This window comes from Rhyacophila brunnea, unplaced genomic scaffold, assembly GCF_057557595.1.
Source record: "Rhyacophila brunnea isolate RB1 unplaced genomic scaffold, BYU_Rbru_1.0 scaffold_4, whole genome shotgun sequence".
In the NCBI taxonomy this organism is placed as follows: domain Eukaryota; kingdom Metazoa; phylum Arthropoda; class Insecta; order Trichoptera; family Rhyacophilidae; genus Rhyacophila; species Rhyacophila brunnea.
The window spans coordinates 5,374,497-5,402,290 of NW_028233068.1; the positions used below are offsets into that span (position 1 = coordinate 5,374,497).

General features: G+C 32.7%; 1 protein-coding gene across 1 annotated transcript; it reads right to left on the reverse strand.

Moving 5' to 3' along the window:
* Nucleotides 1-765: 765 nt before the first annotated feature.
* LOC147066740 (uncharacterized) lies at nucleotides 766-12,915 on the reverse strand. Its single transcript, XM_085954005.1, has 7 exons — nucleotides 12,765-12,915; nucleotides 11,872-12,012; nucleotides 5,168-5,393; nucleotides 4,253-4,580; nucleotides 3,118-3,322; nucleotides 2,723-2,877; nucleotides 766-1,123 (listed from the first exon to the last, which is right to left on the reverse strand). The coding sequence occupies exons 1-7, from the start codon at nucleotides 12,768-12,770 to the stop codon at nucleotides 1,048-1,050; spliced, it is 1,137 nt and encodes a 378-aa protein (XP_085810131.1). The 5' UTR covers nucleotides 12,771-12,915; the 3' UTR covers nucleotides 766-1,047.
* Between the last annotated feature and the right edge of the window lie 14,879 nt (nucleotides 12,916-27,794).

Consider the following 27,794-nt stretch of genomic DNA (forward strand, 5'->3'; position numbering starts at 1 on the left):
TCAACACTTCTGAGAAAATATATTAAAACAATTAGAAAAAATCTTATTTTAAAAAGTAAAACACCTCGCAGAAAACGAACCGCATAGACCACGCACATAGACCTCTATGCTAAAGGTACCATACTTAATTACAACAAATTTTAACTAATGGCACTTATAATACTCTCTGAAGCGTTTTCTAAGTTGAGCTACTATTGGCTTTTGTATTTTAAATCAAAGTAGGTATTACTTTAATTACTAACCGACGTCACGGATCACTCCAAGATATTTTAGTGTTGTACCTGGCTTCCTTGAACTTGCTAATAATTTTTAAATAATTACTTTTTTTGTTCAACGCATAATCCCCAAGATATCTATTAACTAGTTCTAACTATTAATTCGTATTTAACATACAAAAAATAATGATACTTTAATTCAAAAATCGAATAAAGAAATACAGCCTGCTTTCAATGTATTAATGTCAGTCATTAAATTGGGATAATCTCACAATTTTCACTTCTCATTTCCAGGTTTCGAGAGGGGGGAGGGTGGTTCAATTTATATCGAAAAAAAATACTTTTTAAATTTTGTAATTATTATTTTATTTTAAAAAGTCTATTATTTAATATTCTGGTAAGATTGGAAAAACTTATTTTGTCTTTAACAATCCCATAAATCAACAATAATAATCAAATTACGCGACGACATGATTACTTTTAAATAGTATATAAATACAATGAAAAGATAGAAAAGCATACATGATAAATATTTACATACGATATAGTATACGATACATACGTTAACGAATTAAGTATATAATTAATAACAAAATTCTTAAATAATGGCAACGAAGAAACAATGACTCAAGATATAAATAATATTATAATATATAATAAAACGTCTTCACCAACTATGGTACAAAACAGATTAGATAAAAACCAGAGTTTTATAGAGTATTATAGAAAGAAAAACGACAGTTACAGTATTTTGTATTGCAATTAAAAATAATTAATAGACTTGAAGTTGAAGAAAGAGAAAAAAAATTGTCTTTAAAAAGTGGTTGAGAGTTTAGAAAATCCTGACGAGTTGTCCGAATTGGTTGTAGGTGTAGATAGGATCACTGATTTGTTGAGCGGCTTGGAATCTGAATAAAAAAAATAATGTTGTAATTATTTTGTACGATATAATATTATAACTATCCGACCCATTCCGTATCGGGCTTTATGTCAACCAAATCGTATGGTCTGATGTGCCTAATACCATAGGAATCGACATTAGTATTTCCTTCCTTTCAGTACACACTTTAGGTAATTCCTCGAGGATCATAAGTTGAAGCACATCCACATAAACGTGTTGGCAGATCAACAATACAAAGCTGTAAGGCTTTTAAGCCATCAAAGCTTCCATGGCCAGTAAATTATTGACTGGCCATGGCTGTCCTGATAAATAGCGGTAATTTCAAGTCATCACTTATTATTTAGAAAGAATCAATATGTGCCTTTTTTAAGAGGCATTCCACCTGATCTGCCAGATTTTAATTGCTGCATTCACCGTCACCAGATGGTTGATTTATATTGGTAGGTATTTTATTAGGTGAATACGCTAAATATTCATAGACAATATAATAATAATATGTTTAAATCATCTAGGTAATTATTGATAATCAATCTTCGACAAATAAGATTAACTCTACAACAACTGTCGTCTATAATCCTATCGGTGGTTTATTTTAAAATTTTATTAATCACTCCCAAAAATACACTCAATATATAGGTAAGTATAGAAAAATACTAGAACTATTATAGAACAGCAACACGTTGAGACATCTTCATTTCTAGCATTGTTTTTTTCTAAGATAGATATGAGTCTCTATTGTTTTTTTGGTTAGTAGTAAATTGTTTTCCATAACCATTCATAGATGTCGTTAGACATATTAATAAAAAAATAAAATATTTCAATTGAGTCGTATAGTATCAAAAGTAGATCTGTGCGTTATTCATCATTTCGAGAAAATGACGAAAAATGTTTTGTTGGGTTTTTTAGTGTTATAATAGCATGAAATATGTTTCTACATTTAGAAATTCAATTCAAATTCAACAGTTCTACTTTTGTTTCCAAAGTATTGAACAGTTCTATTTCTGATACCAAGCCCTATTTTCCATCACAATTTTATACCACACAGATATGATTTTGATTCGAATATTATATGACTAGTCGTACATTATGGTCAGAAGAATAATTTGGCATACTTAGTTAAATTTCGATATATTTGCGACAGTTCTACTTTTGATTACTATACGACTCAATTATTTCATCAGAATATGCTCATCAATGTCTGTTTTTTTTTCATAAAATTAGCGTAGTATAAATTTTAGTATAAGTTTTTTTTATGTATTTACAATAATATAATAATACGATTCTAACGAAACTGGTATAATAAGTTAGTGGTTACATAAGCAATAAGCATGTAACAGAAAAACTTAAAGTTTTAGACAAACAATTATTAATCAACAGTTAAGGTTATTTACCAATAATTGGTAAAATCTTATATCATAAAGCTTTTCAGAGGAACAGTTTAATTGTCTGTTTACTATTAACTGAGTTAAAATCTCAACCAAGAACACGAAAGATTTCGCATTTTTATTTATTTTAATTGCACCGTGAAAGCGGTATTTCTTGACTAAATATAATATAAATTTGATATTTGATAATATTATGTTAGCAAATTAAATGATCTACAAACCTAAGTTTCTCAGCTTTTCTCAGTTGTCCATTCCTCAGTCGCTGTGGCCTTGCAGCCGTTTGCTGGTGAAGGACGTATCTGCCAGTTGCGACGGCGTTGGAAAGGGCTACCTGATTGGCATCATCACCTTCGGCTTCGTTGGCTTCAGTTGTGTCCTTTAAATTATTTATATATAGATAAAAATATGATATACATAAATTATATTTTTTCTCTATTTCCAACGATTGAACGTTCATGACAGGTAAGTGTACCATCAAACGTACATAGTGGAAAAATAAAATGTATTGTCAATATTTTTTTAATATTTTTAAACAGTATAAATGTGTCCTGTTCATATAAGATTAATTTATTTGCTTCTATAGATAACTACTTATAACCTTATATTGGATACATACCTCATCTTCTGGTGCTGGTGCTTGTGGCTGGTCCAATTCTTCGTCCTCTTCTTCTTCGGGTAATTCTTGATCAGTGTTTTCTTGTGGTGGTTGAGCAACTGGTCCATATTCCTGGGCTGGAGGTCCAAATTGATTTGGTGGGGAACCATATTCACCTGCTGGACCACCGAAGCTATCCAGAGCTTCTTGTCTTTGGTTGGTGAACCTACAAAGTGAAGTTATTTATGTTACAACTAGTTTATAATGTACTGTAGTTTTATTTTTTTCCAATTTCAGACGTCAATTCTTTAATATTAATAAATTTAGTGACAATCGTTACAAGTATAATAATGTCAGTTTTTTTTGATACTATAAATTTTGCAAAGCTTTGATGGACTTGGAATATAAAATAATTCATTTGATAATAGAATTATTGGAATATTGTTGTTTATCTGTTCGTTGGTTTGATTAAGTTATAACTGAAAAAATACTGCACCAATTATTAATATTATTCAATATATACTATCTTAGTTGTGTATATCTGTATTTTTCATTCTGTACTTCCCGCGAATGAAGTGATACAGATGACGCAATCGATTCGTCAGAAGATTTAAAAGGGGCCTCTAAACAATTTAAACAAATATTATTTACCCAAAACATAACAAAATATCAAAAGAGTGTATAACATAATCACTCAAACATATGCGTACTAGCACACAAAAAATAAATTACTAATATTTTTATCTACCATCACTGTCATATTCAATAATTGTTAGATAGGGAAGAGATGCAATGCAAGTTTTACTAGGTACGTTGATAGTTGGAAGTTATGAGAGTTTTAATGTATTTTTTTTTATCGTGGGGGTCTCAAAATCAGTCAGTACCTCGCCTCAAAGTTCCTAAACCCTCTACTGGTCATGAGTTATCGCTAGTTAAAATATCATACACTGACTCTGCAGGATTACGTTTAATACTATACCGATTTCAAGTACATCTTATGTTGTGATCATATCATATTCCTTATTGAGATGTCGTTATGATTTTGCCAGTGATTTCTGACCAGAGATGGAATGCTAACCTCAAACCGGTAACTGAGGTTATTAAATAAACATTAACTATTTTATAATTATTTTAATTAAAGTACGTAATCAGTTACCTTTGGTTGGTAAAAGCTTTCTGATTGAATGCAGCTTGGTTGACTCTCAAATGGTTAGGCACGAAGGTGGCAACTGGAGCAGTAAATCTTCCGAATTGCTGACTGATAAATCCTCTCGTCACCGTCCCTCTGTTGAAGTTTTGACCTCCGTTCACTGCCTGTCTGTTGGTCTGTTGTGACACAAACGATTGCTGTTGTAGTCTAGCGGTTTTCTGCCTGGCTGGTACTTGAAGTCGACCCCTCTGGTTTGAGTTGCGAAGTCTTTGACTACCTGGGTTAACTCCTGGGAGTGTGCGGAATTCTTTGGCTGGTTCTACTCCTGGAAGCCCTGTAAATTTAACAAAAAATATACGATCATGGTTTAAGCTTAAGAACTGTATTCATTTCTTGAATTTAATATGTTTGAGACGCATTCTGTTGTTCAACCATTTTGTTCGGCGCGGATGAGATAACCCGGAAAGACCGGTGGTTTTGAGTAGCCTCTAGGGAAGGCGAATCAGAGGAAACGGCAAAGTGAAGAAGCTTACTGGGACAGTCTTTATTCTGTCCTGAGAACAGCAGAGGACGACAGGAGTGGAAATTGTTGGTCACTCAAGGGTAATGGAATTTCAAGATGGTCACGATCCTCAGCCATGATAAAACGATCAAGAATAGAGAGAGGATAATATATATAATTATTCAATAAGTTACTAGTGTGTCCTAAACTATTCCTTTCACAAAATCAATATTGCTTTTACAACACAATGCTGTACTAATTTTGTTCTCTCCACTACTTGACAATAGTATGTCCGCATCCGTTATTCGGATAACTAAATAAAATATTTAAGAAGAAATGAAATAATGTCGTACTTATGAGCTATATACAAATTACAGTTGATTTTATCCGTTAAAAAAAATCACCAAAAAATTAAAAACCTTGAACAGAAAGATCCTCGTCGTCACCATCTCCGCTTGGTTGAACGGTGGTGCCGAAGTCTTCGGGAAGATCGCTGCTTGGCCCTCCAGGTGCTCCATACTCCAAATAAGGAGTCGTAGCTTCAGTGGTGGCAATTTCACCGGTGTATTGGATTTCTTCTTCTGTGATATCCACGTTTACGTTCTGGGGATTATTTTCTGATGAAGATCCGAATCCTTGAATATTCTGAAAAAAGTGAAAATATCGTTCATTATTTAATTCAATTTCCAACTAATTGATGGTACTATTTTTTTCTTGTTAGTTTTATATTTCCATTCACTGGTTGATGTATGCTTATTCATTTTCTTCCACCTCCCTCTGTACTTTATTTACTGCTATCAATATATTGTTACTTAATAAATTTACTAATATTTTTAATTACATTGATATAAATAACACACAAGTGTGTGACATTCTTTTTTCAAAACCTATATAAAAAAAAATTAACAGTCTCAGGAATATACATAGTCGAAAAAAACCTTTGATAACGAATATCTATGTTTCTGAAGATGTTCCAAATTATGTAAAAATATATTATATAGTAGGTAGGTACTATTTAATTTATTGTTGATAATAAATACCTATCATACATAATATAACATATCACTACCAATAGACAAAACATAGAAAATGATATATATTATAGACAGCTTCAATTTAATTTTTCATCATAAATCAATGAGATTGACAACGGTTGGGTATTGGCGCGCGTCTCTCTATTTCCGTGAATATTAAGCCAGTACCTTTAGACATGTACAACAACTCAAGTGAGTCCACGTGATCGAAAATGACCGGATATAGGAACGCGCCCCACTAACAGCACCTCACCACACCACTCCACCGATGTTATCTGACCACTTTACTTGCTTGTGATGAATTTTGTTATTGCAATTAGTGCTTCATTTTCAGGTTCATTTTATCTAGATAACTTTGAGATATCGACATAATATAACCGTATTACTAAATTGATAACAGTAATGTAGTTTAGAAGCTGTACAAATTTCATCAATATTGGTCAGGTAGATTTGAATTATAAGGAACAAACAGATAGATGAAATTTAAAAAAAAAACTATCTTTTTTATTTAAGTAGCATTAAAATAGTCAAAACGGCAAATTTTTCTAAATCAGAGACATGTACTTAAATTTCATTATTGGTATAGATCAGTGATGCACAAACCAAGGCCCATGGGCCTCATATGGCTCAAAATAGCAAGTACCTACTGTATACTGAATATGACAAAATTCGAATTCGCTATAGTATACTAAGTTTTATCGTGCAAATACATAATACCTATGTACGTAATGCAGAGTTGAAAGTGATTTGAGTAACTGATAATGTGTAACTCTTAAATTTAAAATTATAGAATATATGTCTCGTCTAGTTATAATATATCATTATTTATTAACATCGATAAATTGGCCCTTCTTTCAAATAGGCTGTGCACCACTGGTATAGAATAACCTATCTAGTGACTATGGTATGAAGATGATGTATTAATATTATTTAAATTAATTTAATATGCATTATATATCTTCCTTGGCAGTACAATGATATGCATACAAATAATTTTATTCAATAGATTGACTGCTGAAATGAGAATCACGTATTTAAACGTATGACATAACAAACAATTCAGTACTTTGGTACTTTTAATTATTCCAAGCACACCGCAAAGCGTTTCGTCGCGCACTTAAAGTTTGAAGAAATATTTTTTAGAGCAGCTGCCTACTTACGAATTTATTATGAAATTCTGTTTACTTTTAAATCTTCATTTTAGCAACAGTTGCCAAAATAAGCCATGCATTAATTAACATGGAAAATTTAAGCTTTTCGATGAAACGATTTCCGCGACCCAGATATTAATAAATTTACCGTATTCGTTTAGTATGAAGATTCCCAAATAAATTCAATAAATAAATTACAAGATAAAAATAACTTTTTATATAAAACGTTTTTAAATTTTCTGTTGAATTATTATGCTCAATATGCTCAAACTTGTACTTGATATGAAGTAAATAAAAAACAAACAAATATAGAATACTGAAGTGTCATTTTGACATTTCATTTTGATTTCCACAGTAACGCACGTATATATTAATAATTCAGTTGCTAGGACCCCAGTCCCCTAGCAACCAATAATGGTGTCGAAATAACTTTTCATACAAAACAGAATTAACTGAAAATTAATTCAATTCTACTTAAAGATGGCTAAAAGTATTAAAAGAATGCATTGGCATCGTGTTCATATATATTCTAAAAGTTTCAAATGTCTAGCTAATCGAGAAGTTAGTTAAAAATCTTGGACAAACAAGAAAAAATCTGTACCGGACAAACAAGAATACGAGCTAATAAAAAAGTGGTAAAATAGATCGATTTTAAATATAGAATCAACAATTATCTCGATATTAAAATTTCATTCTACAGAATGATAATATAAATTACACAGGTTGTTTTATTAGGCGTTGATTATTTCAGTTATAACACCATTATCAAGATTATAAGAATAAGCTACTTTTAGCATAGAATTAGACAGGATTATCTCTGCCCCATACCTCAAGAGTATTCAAAAATAATATCTATTAATATTGTTTCCTTTGCCTTTAAGCATTGGCATTATAAATAATTCAATTAAACCCATATTCGATATAAGCACATTATCAAATTATGTACTTGATAAGTTTTTGTAGTGATTTTTTTTTATTTAAAATGTATTTTTGAGATTGATTTGATAAAACTATGTTTTAAAATTAGGTAAATAAATACTTAGTATATTTTAAATTAATTTTCTATAATTTAGAATTAGAAATACATAATATTTGCTTCGTTCCAGTGTGTTCGAGAATGAATAGATAATTCTGTTAGTATTTTGTTGACAATTTAATCTTACAGAGTGTAATATGAGAATGAGAGTTCAATTGTATATATACGTACATACATGATTATAAAATTATATTAAATAAAATACTTTAAAAAAGAGACAGTCGCAATATAAATCTAGTTATCAAGTTATACACAAAGGCAGGAAAAAACTGAAAGGGAGATCCATTGACCGTAGGTTCTTCGGAATAGTTAAATTCAACGAAGTAGGTACATGACTACGCACGGAAGCGAGACGACTGGAATCAACTTATAGAAACCTTCATCCAGCAGTGGATTGATCTAGTCTGGTGATGATTCATAGTATGCAATTGTGTGGGATTAGTTTTTAAAGGGAAATATCTAAGTAAGTATGAAAAGCATAATTTAAACATTTAAAAATATTAAATTTTCAATTTTATCGGAACCATTAGGAATTTTAAAGATTTTAATATTATTTGCGACAATCTTTGTAATATTATATATCATAGTATTAATTCCATGATTTTTTAATTAAAATTTAATAAAAATAAATTCGATGGTGAAGTCGTAGAAGGGCATTTTCGCCAAAGTTTGTACATTGCGTTTTTGGCATGTCCCATGACTTTGATTGATTTTTTCATAGTTATTATATTATAAAATATTGGAAAGTTATGTATTTTTAACATGCAAATTTATTAATTTACTCTATTCAGTCAGTTAAATACAACTATCTGACCTGTATATATTTTTAATTGATTATTTAGATCGAAAGGTAGTGTGTTTTTACCATGTCCCACCCCTAAATTCAAATAAACAAAGTCTGATTTCGTCATTAATTTTGAGTGTGTAAAATTAATTTCGTAGTGTTTTCAACAGCTTACATTATATATTTTTGGAAAATATATAGTTTTTTCGTAAATTTGTACCAATATTGAAAAAAATCACGTTTAAAGTGTGTCCCAGGATATTTGAAAAAGTGGAACTCCACATTCCGTTACCACGATTTTAGCATGAAGGCGAAAAATTTTCACAATAAATATGTTTTTTTTTAATGTAGCAACATTTTTGTATAACACTGATCGCCATGTACAATTTAAATTGTTGGTGTGTGTCGGTATCGCTATCGGAACAGGTTGCTTTCTGGGTTGGTCATTTAAGAAGTTCCACTACTGTTACCACGATTTATAAGGTAAGAAATCACATATTTCTATTTCACATACTATACATATGGAGCTTATCTTTCATACTACAGATATACTAAAACATATCGCAGGTTTAACAATAAAACTAAGCTAAATTTTGGCTTCAAACACTTCTGAAACAGAATCCGTTACTTCCATTCCGAAACTATATTGGTGGTAACGTATATGTGGAATGTAAAAGTAACGAAATGGCATGCATAAAGTTGGGTTTACAGTGTGTGTTTAGTTCTTCATAGATTATAAAAAGTTTTATTTTATCTGTTCGTATGAAAAACAAAAATATTTTCATTAAAAAATATAGAAAATAACCTGACTATAATATAAAAATATAATAAAGATTAAAAAAGTATGTGATATGTCTGAATACCCAAAAATGGCGCACATAAAAGTATGGAGATAAAAAAAAACAACAGAAGGAAAAGAAAAAACACCAGACTGAAATAATTGCGAGACAGGCAATGGCTCTGTCATACTCTTTCTGTTATACGCCACCAAAATTTTAAAACTTCTCCATACATTTTAGGCATTGAAATTTATAAAAATGTATGAAAAAGTATTTTTTTGTCACGTTTAACAGAAATGTGTACTCGATTAGATTTAATACCTAGAACTGTAGGTATTCACGAAATGTCAGAAAAGTACGTCTTGATTACAATCAACCTGTATAGCTACATTTTATGTTGATGAATACAATTAAATTTCAAGACAACATACAGTCGAACTTGGTTATTACGAGGAAGATGGGACCGACTGAATTTGCTTGTTATAAGCGTTACTCGTTATATCAGAGAATAGGTATTTTTAAATGAGCATGTCACATTACACAAAAAGTCGAAAATAAAAAAATTGGAAACCATCGTAAAAATCCCCGAAACGAGCATGGCATTCATAAACTACAAAAGAAGTTGTTTACTGTAATTAACGCTGGTAGGTACCTACGGACTTCACAAACCTTGGATTTTTCAACCATATGCGTGGATACTTTTTTATTATTGTCGGCGAAACACCAATAAGGTAGGTACTTAGACACTTTACTAGTGTCATAAACGTAATCCGACCCCGGCGGCATCCTGTCCAATCGGATTTTATTGCTTAGGGTCGAAATGTTTTAAAACGATCGACACATTAACAGTATTTTAGCTCGGTATATCCGATAAGTTGCTCGTTATAACAGTGAAAAAATTAAATGTATGGCGATAATCATAAACCAAATGTCAACAAATGTTTCGTTATTACATCCGAGATCTCGCTATGTCCGAGATCGTAATAACCGAGTTCGACTGTAATTATTTTCGTAAAAGTTATATACTCCGTGCCGCGCTAGGAACTCGCGTCTGTGGGTCTATTCTATACTAAACTTATCGAACACTAAATTGATAAATAGTATCAAACTTAGGGTAGGTTTGTATCAAAATATTAGCACTTATTGTAACAATTACACGAAGCTGGTTTTTATTGTTGCAATAAGTGCGATATTTTAACAGCAGCAAGATAGGTGCTGTTAAAATATAGCACTTATTGCAACAATAAAAACCAACTTCGTGTAATTGTTACAATAAGTGTAATATGTTGATACAAACCTACCCTAAGTTTGATAATATTTATCACTTTATCACTTTAGCGGTCGATAAGCATAGAATAGACCCACTGAATCCCTTGCTGATTTTTTTTTTCATATATTGTTAATTTGCTTAAAAATATTTTTTATCTGAGTTACAAATAATATAAATGCCAAATAAAAGTTATGGTAATGTATAGTGTGTCAAAATTATTACCTACCTTATTTTACAAGTATTGTGAAATTTATTATAAAATATGTCTATTTTAGTGATTAAGTTTGATTTGTTTTGTTATTTTGACGCACGTTGAATATATATCTGTCTATCAAAAAATTCAAATAAATTTCATAAAACAAAAATTTGTTTTTATGGTAACATGTAACTTTAGCTTTACAAATTACACTCCGTTACCATTTCGTTCCATTCCGAAAATGTCCCCAAAAAAGTTGAACGTTAACTATTTTTCATTTGATTATTAAATAACGAAACTTATTTATTTTTCCAATAAAATTTAGTAAAAGTGATTATTGTCTTTAAAAAAATAGCAGAACGAACATTGATTGGTTTTTTCAAATACTAAAGGAAAAATGCTCTGCCATTATAGACATAGGGTAACGGATGGGAACGAAATGTGCCCAAGAATTAAAATTCAATAATATTTTTTGACTATTTGTAGTTTTATTTTGAAGTGTATGGTTTTTTTAATCTAATAGAGCTCTTTTAAGTGATAAAAAGTGTCTCATTCATGTTTTAAAAGCTTAGTTTCGTAGTCACGGAACGGAAACTTATTATGCCCAATTTCATAATAAAAATGATATAAATATTGTATTAATCAATATTTTGCTGAAAAATTGCTATCACCAATTCAGCAATAGAACAAGGAATCTGCTAGCTATATAAAAATGGTTAATTTGAGTGAAAAAATAATATTACCCAAATTTCAAACATGTACAAACTTTGGCGAAAATGCCCAGAAACATATAAGATGTCTACATGCCATAAATAAAATCATCTGTAAAAATATCAGCTCTCGGTTAAGGGTTAAGAGATTTAAAAAATCTACCTTGTTCTCCGTTCTAGAGGGTAGTTCGAACGCGGGTCCTTGTGGTCTCCATCCACTGGGGGCGTACGGGCCCGAAGGTGTCTCTGGGGCTCCAAAAACTCCTGCCACGGCTACTACTACGAACAGCGACACAGCTATAACCTGTAAATAAATTTATTATATAATTAGTTTTTTATAGACTATGTAGTAAGTATCCATTTTATTATCTTTTTTGTGAATGAATATCCTATCAGAATTTTATGAGTTACGTTTATCATAGATGACAATCCATTTATGTATGGTAACAATGTGAAACAAATATTTAATAAACAGAAAGAGAGAATGTTTATTAGTTCTTATGAATACAATATACAACTATCGCCCTTATTAATTTATAACTAAATAGTTTGTAAAAAAAACATGAATAAGATATCAAAATAAATAAAATATACCTACTAGGTAGTTAACATTTATGTCATTAAATAATATTTTATTGAACATACATAATTTTGAAAAACACATTTTCAATAATTTGTGTTTGGAGTCAGAGTATGGACCTAATAGGTTGAGCAAATTGGCTAACATCCATTTCTCATAAAACCTCCACTCTGTGGAGGCCCATATTATAATCCTGTCAGGATCGAACATGATGAAGTAAGTAAGTACATACATTCCGCATTGGTATAATTGAAAAATATATTTATTTATTTCAGAAAATGGGAAAATATTCATCATTGTAATATTATTGCATGTTGAATACAAAACGATCATATAGAGTTAATTATTATTTTCCCGTATTATATAATTATGTACTTATAATTATTTTAAAACATACTCGGATCTGAGTGGGCTAGTATTGTGTAAGTATTTTTTTTCACTGTTTTTAATTCAATCAATTTTGATTAATCCCTTACCTTCATTTTCAATAAGAACTGTATGTCCCTTTTTAAATAATATCCAAACTCCTGGTAAAGCACACAGAAGCTAGTTCACTAAACTCAAACGAATGTACTTTACCACAGGTTGACACTTGTTTATATACAAGAGTTATTTTGAAATTATTCATCCACGCCACTTTAGCTCTACGCCGGTGGAAGGGAAGGCGTCCATTTGACAAGGACGCCTGAGCCGAGTCTCCCAACATCGACGCCATATTTTAGGCCGGCGTCGAAACAAAATCTATTTCAAATTGACTGATCGTGGTTTTGAATACTATTACACATATTTATACTATAAAACTCCACTATCAAAATAAAATTATAATTTAATAAACACACACATCTGCATAATTAAAATGAATCAATTATAAATACTGAATTTCTTGTCTTTTATAAAGTAACTATTTAGCAGTGACGAAAGGTGAAGGTAGGCTGTTAAGATCTGCCATAAATAGTGCACACTGACCTTTGTCAGAAATACGTATATGTTTTCATTGAAATAAAACTACAATTTACAGATGGTGTTAGTTTTTAAAATTGTATTAAACCCTGCGAAAACCATTCCATAATATATAATTGTCAAAAAATACTCGTCTATCTATAAAAGATCTAAAACTATGCAATCAAATCATACATAACTTTATTATTATTATTATTAATAATAATAATAATAACTTTATAAAATAGTTTGGTTTAGGAAAAGTGAACCAACAATATGTGTAATATGTATACTTAATCCAACGAAAACAAATAAGTATGAATGAAAAAGTCTGCACAATTTTGTCGAATCTACCAAAATATTCTAAAACTATTATAGTTTGGTTTAGGCAGGGTTTAATTGATTTTTAAAACTAACCGACACCATATATCTGTAAATAGTAGTCTTAGTTCAATAAAAACAAATACGTACGACTAACAAAGTTTAATGTACACTATTTATGGCTCATCGCATAGCCTACCTCCACCCTTTTCTACTGCTATTATTTAGTCATAATAACTAGGTGGGTCTAACAATACAAATAATATTATTATCTACTTAAATAGTTTAGGAAAAACAGATTTTTATCGGAATTCTGTTTTGTTTTCTAATACTATTTATTACCTTCTTTATAATTTGTACAAATTTACAATCTTGTTTAAGTATTATTATACAGTCTGTATAATACTGGCGAGCGACAGAGATTATTGGAGGTGCCGTGTGGTGTATTTGTATATTATGCTGTAACTGAGGAGTGGATATGGTCAAAGAAAAACAAGAAGAATTCAATTTGAATTATCATACTATTCCTTGATGTTTTTGGTAAGTAATGACTACAGTGTTGCTCCAAGAAATACGATTTTCCTGAACTTCTGTAATTTCATTGAAATAAAAATTATATTTTAATGGGAAATTATTAGAGGGTTATCAAAATGACTACTTCACCTACAACAGGACATATACCGCAATACCCCCAAGCAAAAAAACTACATAAACATTTATTTTGTCAAATAAATTTTTGTATCCGTTGTTTGTTGTGTCAACGAAATTTTATTTAAAGAGTTTTTACTTTGTCCATGTAGTAAATGTCCTTAACCTTGTTTTGCAGTCTATTGAAGGATTTCTATGTTTGGTATATGAGAGTGACTCTGCAGAGGATACTCTCTGCTGGCTTTGCCCATTCTTTGAGATCATTTGAAATTAAAATCGCTTAAAATGCAGCTGGGCGCTTATCTCCTGGATGTAAGCCTAGTTTGCATATTAGAGACATATGTTTAGTTATACATAATTGAAACCAAACCTTAAGTGGTAAAAATTAACGCAGAATTTCTTAACTTTGTTGAGCAACAAACCAGATAATGGTAGTAGTTTTTTCCAGGCAACCGATTTTATTTTTGTTTTCAATCTTCCTGTCCAGAAATACAATACTATATTTGCTTGAATTCAGTATTCTTTCTCACGTCTACCATTAATTATTCATGTCAGGGCAGTCATGGCCCTTACATCCTAAATCGGTCCCCTACGCCAGGATATTTGGCGGCCCCTTACTTATCGCTAAGGAAAGAGCAGTGTGATGTTCTACATTTGTAGTATTACGCAGACGGTATTCCGTGGAACCCCTGGATTTCGCGCGGTAAAATTTATGGTATTCCATGTATTTTAGCGAGATTGATTTATTGAGTTGTCGGCATATTATGAAGAACTAATCGCAACCCCTTTTTGTGGTAGTTAAGTAACACGCGACTCTTCACTATATTGGATAAATAGCCATTTTAATAATCAGGAAACACGCGACATATTACAAATAATTATAAATTAAATATTATCTACACGCGAATTATTATGATTGTTTTTACTATTAGAGAAAATTTGTTGTGTGTGTATTTATCTCACTTAACTGGTCGAGGGGTCACGCCAGGCTCCCGGGTTAGGAACCTGTCTGCCCCCCCTATAAGGGCCATGATGGCATTACGTATTTCACTTTCTTGGTAATATTTTTCTTCTTCTTCTTCTTTCACCCAATCACGACCTAGCGTTGGGGTATAGAGCATACACAAGTTCGCGCCACTTCCAATAGCAACTCTTGCGCCTCTCGCCATTCCAGACCTGTGGCGCGTAGATCGCTTTTGTAGCACCGCTGTAGGGTGAGGGAGGGCCGGCCACGACGACGGAACCCTTGAGGCTGTGCCACAACGGAACACATTTCACAGCCACGTAAAACGTCTCTTCGTGATTACGTCAATCACCGAAGGTTACTGTGTCTGCTTACGAACTCGGGTGTTTGTAACGCGGTCGTACCAATGTACCCCTAAGATTCGGCGGAGACATCGATTCTCAAAGCTCAAAAGCCGAGATCTTATAGAGAAAAGATTATAACATAAATGTATATATTATTTTTAGCACTGAGACCTGTTGACAATAGAATACCATTGAGAAGAAAGGTGATATGTGCCATAAATCAAAAGTGTGGGAATTGAGGAAAAACATTTTATTTGTTATAAACATTTATTCATTTTTGTCAGTAAAATTATAATGCAGCTCCGACATTGCGCTTCATAGGTTACAATATTTAAAAGAGCAATATGAAAAAAAATAATGAAAAATGAAATTAAAAATGGTGTACAACACGGGGCACTGCCATTATTTGTTAATCGATCATAAAATGTTTTCTATACTTCTGGAGTCATAGCCCTTTTGCAATTTAACGCATGATAGTTCTTAGCACTGATTCCACGTAAAATATGTTTTTTTTTTTGTATTTTTGGTACTTTGCACCTTTCTTCACAACGGTATTTAATAGTGCGGGTATAGTATTAGAAGTGAATCACAAACACCCAGGCTTTGAAAAAATCACGTAAATATATTGTAACCTCATCGGGAATCGATTCTAGAGCCCCCAGATGAAAGGCCAGCGCCTCCGCATTAGACTATAAGGGCAAGTCGCAGTAATAATTATTCTACCCTGCGTCACAAATCTTTGTACCGCTGTGTGTGTAATATTTTTCTGAATATTACATTCATCGTAGAGATGTGAATAACTTCTTTTACCCTTCGTGTGTCTTTGATCTTAGCCTCAATATCAGCTTGAGCTCATTTCTGCTCAGAAGCTACTCAAGACATTAGTTTTAATAATGCGTAAACAATTTTTGCAATTCAATTAGCAATCAATCATACACGGCACGACGTCGGTCATAATATTTTCTTAAAAACGATCGTCGATAAGACGTTTCATTGAAAACAATTTATCGAAATAAAAATGCTGTCGAAAATAAAAGTGAGTCTCGATGACGAAATGTCACACGCACTGAATAATAAAGCACCGAGACTAACCATTCGATATGACCTTGTGACAATAAAACCATATTTTAAATTCTAACGGCGGAAGGCGTACGTTTTTTTTAACGTTTCAGAACGGTTAAGGTCTCATCTTTAATTGCATTACACATCAGATCCCGCACGTAAGCTACAGCATTGTAAACAAATATACTTACCTAGATTAATTAGATCAAACTTAATACATGAAGTAAACAATAAAACCACGTCCATAGGAGGATCAGATACAAATAAGAATGTCCGGAATAATCGTCGTCCACAATTATTCGCCTTCAATTTTTCTTCGCCACGCCAATTAATCTTCGCCATAATTCTTCGCCGCATAATATATCGACAGTTGAAAGGAGAAAGGGCGTAATCCAGACAAATCAAATTTAACAGGATGACAAAAACGTTTTTAAGCAAAACTAAACTGAAATTAATTATTGAGTTAATAAAAAATCAAACCAACACAAATCATAATTAAGTCGTTTTTCCGACGCCATTACTTTTTTTTAATTGGCAGCTAAATTTAGATAATAAATCAGCATTTGCAGCTTTCATCATTTGGACACAATTTGTATTTAGTCGTGTTCAACGTTATTATGCAATAAACCGATTTTGAAAAAACTGAAGGTTGGGTACCCCGTTTTTCCTTTCTACAATCGATATTAAAGTATACACCATGTATACCAGTGGCGAAGAGTGACTTTTGGAAAGATGTAGGCACTGATCCTGATAAAAGAGCACACTTGGCAGGTATACTTACGAGAAATAAGAAGATAATACGAAATTACTACTAATGAATACACACTAATGACAACGACACACTAATTCAATAAAACTTCAAAAACACAGTGACGACATAAAATTGCGTATTTTTTAAAACATTTATACACAAAGAAATTTTATCTGATGATTTTTGATGTGTATAACTATGTGCTTAAGCCGAGTTGAAGAGTTCTACAGCGACCTCTACAGTGATGACACTGATAATACGACTATAGGCTTAGATATTCAGAGAAATGGACATTCGGATGACCATACTCCCGAAATCACATCCTGGGAAGTAACCCATGCTTTAAATTACATGAAAAGTGGGAAAGCCCCGGGGGAAGACGGTCTAACGATAGAATCCTCAAAAAAGCGGAAAAGGATGCAAATTAAGTACTTGCACAGCCTGCATACGCAAAGAGGATATCCCAGAAGCATGAAAAAATGCCAGCATTGTCATTCTTCACAAAAAACGTGACAGAGAAGACCTAGCAAATTATCGTCCAATAAGTCTACTCCCTATTCTCTACAAGACGTTCACAAAAATTCTCTCAAACCGTCTGCAAAATGTACTAGACGAGAACTAACCGAGAGAACAAGCCGGATTTAGAGGAGGATACAACACTATGGACCATATCCAAGTCGTCAGAGAAATCATAGAGCGATGCCAGGAATACAAACTGCCACTATGCATGGGTTTTATAGACTATGAGAAGGCGTTCGATTCGATAAAGAAATGTTCAATACTAGACGCACTCAGAAAACAAGGAATCTCAGGGCGTTATGTAAATATTTTCAATAATATATATAGTAGCACAACAGCATCTGTCAATCTCCATAAACCATCGCGCAGATTTCCTATCAGCAAAGGAGTCCGACAAGGTGATACAATCTCACCTAAACTATTTACAGCTACCCTTGAAAGACTTATTTAGGCAACTTGACTGGAATGACAAAGGGATCCCCATAAAATGGAGAATACCTGAGTCATCTGCGCTTTGCCGATGACATAGTAATTTTCTCGCAAGACTCAGAAGACCTCCAAAGCAGAATGCAGGAATTCGCTGAAGTAAGCAACAAAGTAGGTTTGAAAATAAACGTAACAAAGACGAAAGTCATGTTCAACTGCTTTGCGGGCCAAAACAAGATCCTCGCCAATGGCACTCAGCTCGAATAGGGGAAAAGCTACATCTATCTGGGACAACAAGTGTCTATAGATGGATGCATATTTGATGAAATTGTTCGCAGAGTAAAACTAGGCTGGATTGCTTTTGGCCACCTGAATAATGTCTTCAAAAGTGACCTTCCACTTTGCCTAAAGCGCAAAGTGTTCAACCAGTGTGTGCTTCCTGTGATCGCATATGCGTGTGAAATATGGACCCTAAGTAAAAGAGAGATCCAGAAACTTAGAGTAGCACAACGTGGTATGGAGAGGTGTATGCTGGGCATAACGCGAAAGGACAAGAAGAGCAATGAGTGGATAAGGAAGCAGACAAGGGTTTGCGATGTAATAGAGTTTATTAAACGCCTTAAATGGAGATGGGCTGGACACATAGCTCGAAGAAGAGACAATCGTTAAACAAATCTAGTCATCCAGTGGTATCCAAGAAGTACAAAACGTCCGCAAGGTAGACCTAGGCCCCTGGACCGATGAAATGATAAAGTTCTGCGGAAGTACGTGGCAACGCAATGCACAGGACCGAGAGAAGTGGAATCAGCTTGAAGAGGCCTTCATCCGGCAGTGGATAGATTCAGGCTGATGATCATGATGATAACTATGTGATTAAACGGCATAGATTTTTTTAAATTAAGTATCTAATTATTAATTATTTTGGACAAAGTGCAATCATGAAAAATAAAATATATTATGCGCGAAGGTTTTAGGCTCTGCGATAGGACCCTACCATATTTCATACAATTCGATATACTGACTGAGGTTACGTGGCGTAAAGTCCTTACGAAAAAATATCACAATTCCTTGACAAATAATCCGACATTTATTTAGGTAAGTCAAGACAGATGGCGCGCTGTTGTATATTTTTACAACCTTGCAGATTGTTTTGTGATCTGTATAATACATTCCTACATGTACGACATATTGTGACGTTGGCAAATTGAATTATTTTTATGGAATATAAATAATCAAGTGATTATATAAATATGTGGGGTTCGATTTGAGTTCAATTCATTTATTTTTTTAACATATCGTGGACATTACCAAAGCATATTGAATTAAGATTGTCTGGAATTATTATTTTTAACCGTTCCATTTTATATAGCAGTTAATGTAGACATACAATGCATTTATGAAGTACCTACTCTGAAAGCTGCCTAGGTAAATGTCAATCAAGATTTAAATGCTTACCACTATAAGCCTCACTAGGCTCGTTTGAGTTTATCAGTTACCTACGCCCAGTCAATATGTACTCAATTGAATAGGTCCACAAACACTCATATATCTGGAGTAGGGATTCCAATCCCGGGATCCCGAGCTATTTTCGATACCTATGAGTCCCGGGATTGAGAAACATAATCCCAAAACTTTCGGGATTGATTTTTTTATCAATTTTTATGGAAAATAAAATAAAAACGAAAATATAACAGAAAAAAATACTTTTAATAACAAATAACTACATTAGAATTAAACTGAGTTTGAATGAAGTTTGATTTATTTTATTTTTTCACATAAATTAATAAAAATGAGAAAGATTGGAAAAAAACAATGCTTCGCACTATTATTCCAACATGATCTCATACGTTTTACGGCAGTTTCATATTTTTTCGCTGACTAATTTGATTTATGAAGCGGAAAGTCCATATGTACACCATGATTTTCTTTACTATTTAAAATCTCGCTTACCCATCCATTAAGTCTTTACTATCAGAAACACCAATCTCATATTAAATTCTCATTATTATTTATATTACAATATTATTTACTCCATTAAACTTTTGTATTTCCAAGATTGAACGTATACAATATTAACAATAAATGTCTTAAATAGTATAAATTATACTAGATTTATTTTTGACCGATTTTAGCAATGTTATTTGTAAATATAAAATTTTTATATTAACAATGGAAAAAAATGCCAATCCCGGGACCAGTCCCGGGGTTGTCAATTTGTAATCCCTAAATACCGGATCAGAATTTTGGCTCGGGATTGGATTCACTAATCTGGAGTCACGCCTCATTCACTAAAACCGCGTTTAATCTAATTTCCGTAAGCTAATTTGGCCAAGAAGTACAGGAATTGCATTAGCGATCAATTAATGCTACTATGGTTTACAGACTCCTCTCCAATAAACTTTTAAAAATACGTCTTTCAGCGTGCCTATACGGATCGGGGTCCTTTATTTAATAAAGTCCTGGAAAATATTCCCAAGGAAGCTGGGAATTTTTGAAAAGAAGTTACTTAAAAGCTTCTAACTACAAAGCAGTACCTACTTAAAATAGCACGTATCAAGGAATGTCCAGCCTTAAAATTTATGGATTGTATCGTAACCCATTATCAAAATATTATAAAAGAGGAATAATTACTCCATTGGGCAGACAATATCTTATAGATGTAAGCCGAGTCTTATCTTAAATAATATATCTGAAGGGAATATGATGCTTGATAGATAAGGTGGCTGGGCTGTGTAAAAAGATTAGTATTCTTGAAGCAAATACAGTAGAGGGAGCATGCGAAGTGGAGACGTTTCCTGGTGGCAGACATACCTCTATGTGGCCGACAAATCCCGCATTTGTTTGTGTCATATTTATCAGAAACTTAAGGTATGTATTAAATAATAAATATGTATCTGAAAACATTAAAAAGAAAAATATTTTATATTTTAAATCAAAGATAAACTTACAATTGTAAAAAATCCTTTTTATTTTAAGTTTTATATATTTATATTTTTTATAAAAATCGGTGTTTTTTAAAAAAGATATAAAAGAGATTAAAACTATGAGTTAGTCAAAAATCTCTTAGGCTATGCTTAGAAAACTTAATAAACGAAATTTTACAGCGCTCGAAATGGAAAAGTTTACGAACCGGAGCGCTCGACAAATTTTCTGAAGATATTTACATAGTCATCAAATCGTATGTGTATTTTATAAAAATGAATGTGTCAGATTTTCTATTCTATGGCCTATCTAGCTCAGACGGTCAACATATTTTTTCCACGAGACGGAGCGATAATTTTACAAATTTCACGAGCCGGAACGGCGCTCCGGTGCGTTCCGTTCCATTTCGAGCCCTGAAATTTTAATATTAAATATGACCAAATAATATATGTAATAATAAGATGCGGTCCGATTAAACAAATTCACATTTTATTAAATTTTTTACAATAATTATTGTAAGTTTATCTTTGACTTAAAATAAAAAATATTTTTTTTTAATGTTTTCAGATACATAATTATTATTTAATACAGTTGAAATTGTAAATTATCAAAAAAAAATCTCAAATTGCAAGCTTCGTATTTTTCCGCTAGGTGCCTCTTTAAGATATAGGTCACTGCATAATGTAAATTGGATTGATTTGTAACAACGCGTCCTTATTGGGAATTTAATGATATAGGTAGAGAATTATTATTGAGCAGACATGACATAATCGAATTTCAGTGGTAACTACATACTTATTACAACAACAATATAAATAAACAATCAATAATCATCATAACATTATTTATAGCTTAACCTTGGACTCCATGAGTGATGCATTACCGGTTCAGTTGGCAAAAGTGCAACAATGATTAGCATTCAAAAGGTACCTACTCGATGGCACGATGTCCATCAAATTATTGGAAAAATACACAAAAGGCAATGGCCGGATTTTATACAGCCGTGATCCAGATGACATTGTAGTATGAACTAAATTTAGGGTAAAGACATTTATATCCGGTGGCGTTAGGTACCTAAACCTACATTTATTAATGCAAGATCTTTATAAAATGTTTTTTTTCTATAACTATTTTGGTTTCGTTAAAATAATAACATCAAAATAGGGTTTTTGAAACCTTACCACTACAAACAAATATTCTCTCACTTAAAACATAATTGGCTAAAACTTAAGTTCTTATTGTTGAATTATTAATTGTCAACAAATGGCTATAATCTTTGGAATTAAAATCAACGTTTTGACCATACTAACTTTTATTAATTAATGTAGAGTACACGCTTCATAATTTTACAGTTTCGACTACACCGATAACGCCTATTTGCCTGATTACCTCGCATAAAATTAGATCAAATGAAAATAATATATGTAAAAAAAATAGAATACATAAAGTAGTACATCATTGTCATCATAGAGTCGGAGTGCAAAGTTATGCAGCGTATTCCCCACCTAGCTCATACATGGTTACTTAAATGTCTACTTTAATTTTATTTAAGACATACAAGATGGTGGTTTAAGGTAGTATGCGGAAGCACCGTGTGCTGATTGATTTAGAGACCCCTACGATATAAATTAATCCAATCAACTTATATTTAAATTATTCTGAGGATATTTCCTTTTCATATTAAGGTGGGTATTTTTCTTTTTAATGTTTTCAGATACATATTTATTAATTAATACAGTTGAAATTGTAAATTATCAAAAAAAATCTCAAATTGCAAGCTTCGTATTTTTCTGCTAGGTGCCTCTTTAAAAACGGCTCAGTAAAGGCTTCTCCTTAATAATATTTTTATTTATCATCATTCATCACTCTATCTGGCACCACAACCTCCGCATCTATTCTATCTCCCAAATTTTACTAAAAAAACTCATTCCAACCAGTTTATTATAGAAAATCCATATCGGGGTCAATTTTTACCGCTATATATTAAATTACAATGTAATTGTAATGTTTAAGAACCACCCACTATCGCCTAACGGCTTAAACGTCGGCCTTTAGCGTCGTGGGTTTCAGGTTCGACGCCAGAGTCTGGCAAGTACACAATATTGTTTTTCAATTTGTGTATGAGTCAGAGTATGGACCTAATACGTTGAACAAGACAAGTGGCTGACATCCATTTCTCGTAAAAACATAATCTGTCAATACAAACTTCCACTCCGTGGAGGCCCATATGATCCTATTAGGATCGGACATGGTCGGATTGAATAATAAATTATGTCATTTGACATCTAACCACTACAATGAAACTAGATAATATCTGGTATTATCAGAAAATATATTTAGGGTAAATCATTTTTTAAGTATATAAGTATCTTATTTAGGTAGTTATGTAAGTAAATAATAAAATGGTATAAGTATTAAGAGATAGTGTTTAAATTTTCGGAGATCTTTCTCCCTATTTGCTGTAGTCTATTGATGCACTCAGTGGCGGATCGAATTAAATTTATGTACATTACTTATTTATTGCGCATACTTTGATAGTTTGTTTTTCACTACGTAAATCCAGGGTCGTATGCAAAACATCTTTCTATTTGGGTCATTCAAACGCCGTGCATTACCAAAATAAAGTTGATTAGCTTCATCCAGTAAGTTATAGAAATCAGGTAAATACATACAAGATTCTATGACATTAATTATACTTTTAATATTATTATTACATTACTATTTTTATTATATTTTCACAAACGCATGAAAATAATAATAATATATAAAAACACATTTCTCATCTATTCCAAATACATTTCAGCCCTAATTAATATTAATAATAATGATAATATAACCACTTAAACACGACTTATTTAAATAACGATAGTGGCAAACCAAAAGTGACAATTTGCCAGTTTATTGAAGATTAATAATTAAAAAAAGGATTATATTAATATCATTAATTTCGTCAGATATAATTCTTTATTTATTTCGGTTGTAACACCATTATCAAGTAGTCTGATAAAATATACTTTGATTTATAGTAACAATTTCTGACACTCTTTTTTGGATGTTTTAACATTTTAGCTGTACCCTCGATTTTATTATACGTCTTTCTCAAAAACATTATTGGGAACAACCTATTATTTTCTCAAAATAGGTACCTGTTGTCGATTCTGATATTCCAGCGGCTGGAACCCATTGTAGAAGGAATACTCGGGCACTACCAAGGAGGCTTTCGACGAGGGAGATCATGTGTTACTCAAATATTCACTCTAAGGCAGATTCTAGAAAAGACCACTGAATTCAATATTAACACGTATCACCTGTTCATCGATTTTAAGGCAGCTTATGATAGCATTAATCGATACCGGCTATACGAAGCAATGCGAGAATTTGAAATTCCGACGAAAATAATTAAACTTGTAGAGATGACAATGACACCAGTACAATGCCGGGTAAAGCTTCAAGCGGAAATATCCGAGCCATTTGTATCACTGAATGGCCTAAGGCAAGGTGACGCTCTGGCATGCCTTCTTTTCAATATTGCGCTAGAAAAGGCGATACGGGATGCAAAGATTGACGCCCGTGGCAGCGGCACGATATTTACTAAGCCTGTGCAGCTGCTGGCGTATGCCGATGATATCAACATCATTGCCATATCAGAATTGGCGCTGAAAAAGGCATTCACAGCACTAGAAGCCTCTGCCAAAAGAATGGGTTTACAAATAAACGAGGCAAAAACTAAATACATGCCTGTCTATGTCACACCACGAGAAGTCGCACCAAAGTTAGATATTGGTGCATACAAGTTTGATACGGTCGACAGTTTCATATACCTTGGATCTCTTGTAACTTGACATAATGATATTACAGAAGAAATCAACAAGAGAATCATGTCTGCGAATAGATGCTACTTTGGTCTGTTGAGACATTTTAAGTCCCGCTTACTATCTCGTCGAACTAAAAGCACTCTTTACAAGACACTTGTAAAGCCAGTGCTCACCTACGCATCGGAAACCTGGACATTAACTCTGCGAAATGAACGAGCCCTGAACATCTTTGAAAGAAAAATTCTCCGCCGTATATATGGACCGATCAGGGATGGCACCAATTGGAGGAGAAGATATAATGCTGAGCTCTACGGACTGTACGAAGATTGTAGCGCAGTTCAATCAATTAAGATTGGGAGACTGCGATGGCTAGGTCATGTGCACCGTATGAATGACAATGAACCGGCAAAGAGAGTAATGTCCAGCAATCCAATAGGACGTAGAAGAAGAGGGAGGCCAAAGATTCGCTGGTTAGATGGAGCTGCCAGTGACTGCCGTATTCTGGGGGTACCAAATAGGTAAGCGGCCACACTGGATAGGGACAGGTGGAGGGAGCTGTTGGAGGAGGCCAGGACCCACACCGGGTTGTCGCGCCCCTGATGATGATGAGGTACCTATATTGCGTCAAACGACTCCAACGTTAGAATCATCAATTTTCATGAAATTTTGAATTGTTCCTGGTTTCCTGAGATTGAGATTTCCTGATTGAAGCGGACAAGATCGTTCCTGATCTTTATTAAATTATATGAGCCCTCAAGAAGTGAAATAAGCCTAGTGACAAAATGGTGAAACTTTCTTATTGAAGGTTTTAGTTTAATGAACTGTTTACATTTTTTTTTGTATGGAGCTTCATTCATTTTTTTATAATATCTTATTTTAATGGAAGTTTATAACATAAACAAATAGAAAAAAGTATTTATTGACAATATTGATTGTAATAAGATAATAAAAGGGGTGAGTTTACTTCACCTTTACTTATTAATGTCACTTGGCTCACTTTAGCCTATGTTAGTCGTGTACACCTCTAGATACTAATAGTACCTACTTGGCTCACTTTTAGATAAGTGTTAATCATGTTCACCATTAAGTGGGAAACTTGCATGAATACATAGAAGTGAACACAGCTAACAAGCATGTTACCATAGCAACATGCGTGTTAGCCGTGTTCACTTCTATAGGATAACAACACGTTAACCAGTTGGTGAGAACGGTGAAGTGAGCTCATGACTTGGCTCACTTTACCATTTGACAATATAATACGATAGCTCAATGAATATTTTTATTTTAACAATAAAACAATATTTTAGTACATATTATTTACATAGCTCACTTCTATTTATGATAGTTTATGACATGTAAAATACCATAACGCACCTAACTCATTTTTTTCAAAAATGTCGGTTGGCTCACTCGACTTCTCCTTGGCTCATATGTAATAAACATTATAATAAATTTCTATCAAATAATTATATTTTAGATGATAATAATAATGGTTGCGTGTGAATTGTACGTAAAACATTTCACCGTAGCACAGTTCGCCGTGGGCTTTCTATCGGAAAGAGATGACCGCATACTATACGGTATTATTAGATTCAAAATGAACATGAATTCAATTTTCACAGCTGACTTTGTCAAAATTCATGAATTAATTCAAGAATGAAAACCTAATCTAACCTAACAAAAAATCCAGTATATCGGCTATTTTCAAAATTAGTCTGCTGTTGTCTTCCTGTAAAGTGTAAACCGACAAGAACCGTATTTTATTTAGACATGAATTTTATGTCAGTACTATATGACCGAAAGAGGTTGGACGGCCTTTAATATACGGCCATAATATAATATTTCCGATACAACATTTCACGGTGAAGTATTATACGGCGAACTGCATACGTACAAGTTTCCGGACACGAATAATAATAGGTTATCGCTCACTTATAAATATAATATTATGTTGTGTACAAGTGTAAATAATATTCACCGTCGCAGTGTCCATTGCAGCCCAAAAAGAGTTATGAAGAATAAAATAACTAGCCATATACTGACGATTAATAATTGAATGAATCTAAATAATAATATACCTAATAAGAATTTATACATTCATCATCGGCAATACAGCTTACTACTTAAGACCCACGCTGTAATACGTACGCCTTGGCCGCCTCCACTCCCATGTCTGCTCCAAGCTTCCTATAAATAGGTCCACCATGGTTTCCTTCTTCACAATTTAACCACCGCAAACTAGGTTTTTTGTCCTTCTCATCCCTTTTGGAATATTGAAGATGAGCCTCTTGGATGGTTAGGCGTATTCCATCTTTAACGAGCTTAAGAAATGGCTTAACGGAGTCGTCCAACTTTCACATGTGATATCAGACGACAGAATGATGTATCAGAGTACCTACAAACGTACAGTTATAGTACGTAATTGTACCTTTATATTATGAGCCATCATCATCGGATATGGCTCAGAAGACCGATTTCAATATATTCCTTTCGAATATATCGAGCTTTCTCAATTTCAAATATTATATTATTTTTATACCTTCCAGAACTCCGATCCATAAGCCAATACGTAGCCGATGAGAGTAATAAAATTAAAATACTATAATAGTTGGTACATAGAACATTATTAATATACCTAGGTAGGCACTAATTTTTAAAAATAATCTTTGTTAACTACCCTAACATTGTAGAGATTTGTTTGGAAATGAAAGCTTTAAAAATTAACTCTGGGGCGTTCATAAACATAATACAAAGGCCTCTTTATTCGAAAACAAAGGCCTCCTATATTATATCAA

Excerpts from the sequence above, each read along its gene's own strand:
- LOC147066740 (XM_085954005.1), bottom strand. Across the intron at positions 3,323-4,252 it reads AAAGCTTTTACCAACCAAAG|GTTCACCAACCAAAGACAAG; the intron begins GTAACTGATTAC and ends TTCACTTTGTAG. Across the intron at positions 1,124-2,722 it reads AGAAAAGCTGAGAAACTTAG|ATTCCAAGCCGCTCAACAAA; the intron begins GTTTGTAGATCA and ends TTTTTTATTCAG.